General features: G+C 48.8%; 1 protein-coding gene across 1 annotated transcript; it reads right to left on the bottom strand.

Annotated features, from left to right (window-relative positions):
- Positions 1–2938: 2938 nt before the first annotated feature.
- LOC143897583 (uncharacterized) lies at positions 2939–6123 on the bottom strand. Its single transcript, XM_077406392.1, has one exon. The coding sequence runs from the start codon at positions 3695–3697 to the stop codon at positions 2939–2941; it is 759 nt and encodes a 252-aa protein (XP_077262518.1). The 5' UTR covers positions 3698–6123.
- Positions 6124–6205: the final 82 nt, after the last annotated feature.

The raw sequence follows: 6205 nt of genomic DNA, 5'->3' as shown, positions 1-6205 counted from the left end.
ATATTTTTGTGATTTTTAGTTCTATATATTGATTTTTGTTTTGTATCGTGGACAGCTGGTTTTCTAAAAACGTATATGACACATGGAATTGTATTTGAGGAGGATTATAGTTCGATCATAATATATGAGATAACATTGGTCCAGAATTTTATTTCTAAAGTTTCGTAAAATTTGCTCCAGCAGAAAAGTAAGGCTTTAGAGTTAGTTCCGCATTGCAGAATTGCGTCAAATTGTAATAACAAAATATATATTGTATTTTCGGAAACATGAATATACTCCTGGCTAATTATATATATCGCAAAATGTGTGCGTCAATGCATGCCGGGCTATCCATGAAAATTCGTTATTCATTTTAATGATCCGATTTGTTTTGAGAGAGCGGAATATTTGCATAGGGGGTGCGCGATATGCAAAGGTCTCTACGTAAACATTTTGCGCGAGACGTTCGTGACAATGACGTTACGCGAGGCGAGGATCGTAAGAACGCCCCTGCATTGACGTAAAGCCAAGGTTAACGCAGGGACGTCTCGAATCGAAACGCCCACGGCGAACTAGCACGGGCGCGACCTACGACCTTAACGATCCACGCGTCCACCTGTTCCGTCTCGATTTCACAACGCCGTGTTAAATTCATTGATTTTCTTGACGAACGTAGTAGCAGCGCAATTAATTAGCGCGATCAAATTAAAAAACAATTTGAAGTTTTTTATTCGATTCCTAGTAAAGCATAAACAAGCTTTTTTTAGCTTAGTTATACGCTTGCACGATCAAATGGCAATCATTTACATTTTTTTCTTAATTATATACAAATCTTATATGTAAATATCCTACATATATAATAAACTCAATGTTGATTAATAGATCCATGTTAATATATACAGGGTGATTGAAGACTTCTGCAACAAACTCTGAGGAACGATAGTAGATCTCGCAGAAAGGATGATTTGTTATCAAGCAATTCATGTTCTTTGAGACGCGTCTCGTTTAGGAGCTACGCACAGACAGGTCTTGGGTGACATTTATTACAATTATAAGATAATAAATTATTCATTTATTATTTCAAGTACACTTGCAAACAGTTTACAGAAGGTCTTCAAAGTGTATACCCTGAATTTGATTGCATTCATGACACCATCGTAACATTGATTATCAGACTCTATCGAACATTTGAGGTCATGTTGTGCACAGCAACTGTAGCGCAGAATGCAATCAAGTTCAGGGTAGATACTTTCCTAAAACCTTCTGTAAACTGTCTGCAAATATATAATACTTAAAGCAGTAAATAAATAATTTATTTCATAATTGTAATAAATGTTATACCTAAATAAAACTTATTGTCTGCACGGTCGCATAGCTCCTAAACGACGCGTTAAAGAACATAGATTGTTTGACAAAAAATGATCCTTTCTACGAGATCTATTATTCCTTAGAGTTTGTTGCAGAGGTCCTGAATCACCCTGTATATACAGTAGACTCCTGATGTATTACACGAGAGATGTGTTCCGTGCTCGGTTTCGTGCTATATATGAATCTGTGTTATACGAGTCACATAGATTATACATACATATATGGATTATGCATATGGAAACACATATTTATAAAAGATGTAAGAGTGTTTATTGTAAAAATATAAAATAAATATTAAAGATGTAATAGTAAAATATTTTTTATTTTTCTTTAAAATAAACAAATATTAAAATTTTTCCATTGTGTTATACGAATTCGTGTTATATAAACCTGTGTTGTATCGGAATCTACTGTACACATACATATATAATGTTTAAATATATATATATATATGTATATTATATATATTTAAATTTTATATGTACAAAATCTATATTTTTTAAATGTTAATACACATATACACATCTTGTAAACACTTCGGACCTAATTATTTTCTATTTTCGACTAAAAAGCAGTTTTACAAACAGATGTCTAGGTCAATACGTGGCATTGAAAAATAAAACCCTCACCCAATTACTTATCTTCACCCAATTGCTTATCGATTGATAAGCGTGTCATTTGCTACCAAAACGATTCGGTGCTTTAGAAATTAGCATTATCAAGATTCAAATATTCGGAGATATTCTATTACATCGATAATGTTTACTCCGATATTCTCTCCGATATAGGCTGCGTTCGGGAAGCGCGCTATTAGCGCTATTGCATCATTCTATCTTTATCGCTCATCAGGCGTAAAACAAGGATAAAATAAGCAAATAGCACTAATAGCGTCTTCCCGAACGCACCCATAGATACTGTTTACTCCGTTTTAACATCGATTGATGTAAAGGATATATAGCTGTTTATTGATCTGCTCGTTTCCGTTAACCAAAAGACACAACATACGTCCAGAAACTTTCGAAATTGAATTTATCGCAGACAAACCAAAAATACGATCGATCAATTCTGTTTTCGCGATACAAACTAGGTTTATTTCCTTACAATCTCCAATATATTTGAGATTGCGTTGCAATTTGCATTTTCCAAAGATTTAGTAAAGGAAACACTAAGATTGCGTAAAGTCTGGAGGAAATACTACCAAAAAACTTTTTCTATACAATTTTATGCAGCAGATACATGATGATGCAGCGTTATTACGTGCGACCGAGTGACTCGAGTCTTTTGGAAGGATAAAAAACGATAAGATCGATCTAAAGATAATATTTGCGATAATATTTTTTCTTTCGCGCTCACTCTCGAAAATGTGAGCGAGTCCGAGATTTTTTTCGCAGGAGGAAAGAAAAATCGAATTACCATCCAAATGTAAACTTGCCGAATGTCAAGCTAGAGGACTCGCCGCGAAATTTCGCGCGAGAATCTCGGAATTCTTTCTTCCCTGACGTAGGTAGTACACTGAGTATATATATATCGGACACGTTTGGTCGCCGCGAAACGCGAAGAGCGTCACTCGCGCGCGCTTCCATCTCCAGGGCTAAGAGACCCAGCGGGAAAGGAAGGACGAAGAAACGCCGACTTTGTAACAAGTTCGAATTCCCACAGCGACGTAGGCACACCTACGCCTGCTCGGCGCGATGAAACCGGGTAGAAGAAGAAGAAGAAGAAGAAGAAGAAGAAGAAGAAGAAAACGGAGGAGAAGAAGAAAAAAAGGAAGGCAGCAAGAGTAAAAGAGACGAAAAAGACTTACCATGTGAACGTTGGAGAGGCCGATCGGGTCGCTCTGCTTCTTGTCCGTCTTCTTGGCTTGCCGCTTCGCCTTGCTCTCGAGGTAGCGTTGCTTCAGCGCTATGGTGTCCTGGATATTCTGCTCGCACAACCCATTGAAACTTTGATCGAACCTGGGGATGCAGTCGGTCTGTCTGCGGCGATAGCTCTCGATTCTTCGTCGCAGGCGGTCCACGACCGCCTGCCTCTTCGGGGGGAGTACCTCACCCATGCCGGGTGCTTGGCCCATTTGCTGCTGTTGCTGCTGTTGGTGTTGTTGGTGTTGTTGGTGTTGTTGGTGCTGTTGATGCTGCTGCTGCTGTTGATGCTGTTGATGCTGCTGTTGCTGCAGGTGCAGCTGCTGCTGGCTGGCTATGCCCAGCTGACTGGCGTTCAACTCGTGGATCGCGGCCGCGGATTGGCCGAGGACGTTGCCGGCGTGCCCGTTCGGGCCCTGGCCCGCGCACACGGAGATGGTGCCGGGGGGGCCTTGCGGGGGCTGACGGGGCAGGAGCCCCCCGGCCTCCATACAGCCCCCTAAATCCACCGCAGGATAAGCCAGTTCTCAATGGTTGCCACCGTAGTGGTCGATCGTAAGGCGCGATGCCGACCGCGCAGCCACGTCGTCCTCTACCACCGGCTTCGCCGCCGTCTGCGTGACGCGCATCCTCCGCATCCACCCCACTGGCGTGAACCCGACGATCGTGCCTGACTTCCGGGGAGCGCAGGGGAGCATCTGGCCGCGTGTGACGCTCTCGCCGGGGCCCCGCCGGCCGGGCTTGACCACGGTCAAGATCGACTCTCTCGAAAACGGCGCACTTTTCTTTATAGAACGTCTCTCTCCCCCCTTGTCGTTCGTAGGCAACACTCCACTCGCGGTGACGTAAAAAATACAGGAGAGATGCGCCTGTTGCTGTTTCGCGAACGATTCAATTTCCAGAGTCGTGCACACGCGCCCGTATGTGTACGGCGGAGCGCGCCAACGTTGGGGCTAACGTAACGCGATGCCACCGGCGCGGCGCGCGCGGCATCGACGCGACGGGACTCGTCAATGAACGCGCTCGCGTTCCGCCTTTTGTTTCCCGATCCACGTGACCGAGTGCGCGATAGTGCGCGCGTCGTCGCACGGCCCGTTCTCTCCCTCTCCTCTCACTCTTTCTTTCTCTTGCTCCTTCTCGAGGGCTCTCTCCCCGCTCTTCTTCCTCGTATATTTCAAAACTCCGCGACGACCGCAACGATCGCGGCTACACTCGCCGTCGCGGGTTCACAGTCACGCTCATACTCGCGTTCATAGTTACGTTCTATGGCGAGTCACAATTAATCCAATGCACAAGGTAGATTAGATTCAGATGTTTGCTCCAAAGACGTCGCTCCTTCCAGCCGCAACACCAGCCGACGCAATACGCAACGGAGCTCTAAATATCGGCAGGCAGCTCTCGGGTCAGTTCGTCCTGGCCGTTTTTGGAGCAGCACTGCTTGAAGGCCAATCACAGAAGAAGAAAAAGAAGAAGAAGCTCTCGGGTCACGAGTTCGCGACTGTCACTCTCGGCAACGCGCGCGCCAACGGAAGATTCGACGAGACGGTGGGACGGAAGGTTCGCCGCGCGCGACTAACTCGACGATAAGAGTCCGCTCGAGTCCTTTCTCTCGCGCGCTCCTTCTCTGTCCATCTTACGGACGCGTGCTGTCCTCCTCCCTCTCTCTCTCTCTCTTCGTCTCACTCCGCCTCTCGCTTCCTCTCGCACTGCTCTCGTCAGCGGTGGTGCCTGCCTGGGGTCGACGGTGGAGGGGAGGACGGAGCCCGCGACACCCGAGACTTTCGCGGTTTCACAATCGGGAATCGGGCCCCTCCTTCCGCCGCGCGAGGGGGGGGCTCGTGAATCTCCCTGACGAAAAACTTCCCTGACGCGCGGGGTTCCGCGCCGCGGCGGGTTCGACGTATCGTCACTTGCGATCGATCGCGTTTACCGCCGAATGATCGTCTTTGGTCGGAGGGAGCGAGACTGAGTAAACGGCGACGCGACGCTGAGTATTTACGGCGGATTTGCCCGGTGCGTCGAGCGCGCTGGACGTCACAACAGGTAGTTGAGCGAGGGCAGCGTGCTGCCGCTTGTCTGGAGAAAGAGAAGAAAAGAGAGCGGGTGGGAGCGGGAGCGAGAGGTCGTCAAACGGCACCGCACGACCGCACCGGCGCGGCGCGCGCGGAAGGGAGACGCCGCGCGCCGAACAGAACGAGAAGGGAGCGCGCCGTGGCGACGCCGGCGGGCCGAGGGGCCGGGGGCGCGAAGGCGTGCGCGCGAGCCAAGGGGAGAGAGGACGGGGAAGGAACGAGACGGCACTGATGGCCAGCAGGGCAGGGTGGGAGAAAGGGAAAAGTGCTTTCAACGTTCGGTTCGGCTGGGCACGAGTTCTTCCTGCACTCTCCTGCGCTGTCTTGCGCGGTCTTGTGCGCACTTGGAATCTATCACTTGAACCATTCGCCACTCGCCAGTCGCCAGTCTCGGCAGTCTCGGCAGTCTCGCCACAGTCGCCACTCGCGCGCGCGACACGAAACGAATTTGCACGCAGCTTTCTGTCTCTTTCTCTCGATCTATCGTCTTCTTTCTCGCGCGTCTCCGCGCTCCATCGTTGTATCTTTCTTCCCGCGTACTCGCGATTCGAACGCGCCCGGCGCCACTATCTCGAGAAATCGCTCCGATTTCTGGACGGGTCTGGAGCGAAGGTTGCCGCGAACGCGCGCACGTCCGCGGGTAACACTCCGCGATTCATCCGCGCTGATCCGCGCGATCTGCGCCGGGCCGGCTCCCAACCGAGCGCGACTCGCGAAAGTCGCGGCGCAGCGCGATCTCTCGCCGCGCACTCTGGACCGCGCACCGGCGCGCGGATGTTGCTTCTTGCTTCACTTCACTGCGCCGACACCCCGGGGCACGAACCGAATGAACCGATCCGACGCGACCGCCGCGACAAATCACGTGGCATCGAGCGCCCGCGCGCGATCTCGTCCCCCAAAACAATTACATAACCTCACTTTTAACCC

The sequence above is a fragment of the Temnothorax americanus genome, unplaced genomic scaffold, assembly GCF_048541705.1.
Source record: "Temnothorax americanus isolate GAGA-0224 unplaced genomic scaffold, ASM4854170v1 Scaffold201, whole genome shotgun sequence".
Taxonomy (NCBI): domain Eukaryota; kingdom Metazoa; phylum Arthropoda; class Insecta; order Hymenoptera; family Formicidae; genus Temnothorax; species Temnothorax americanus.
This window is presented reverse-complemented; position numbering and strand designations above follow the sequence as displayed.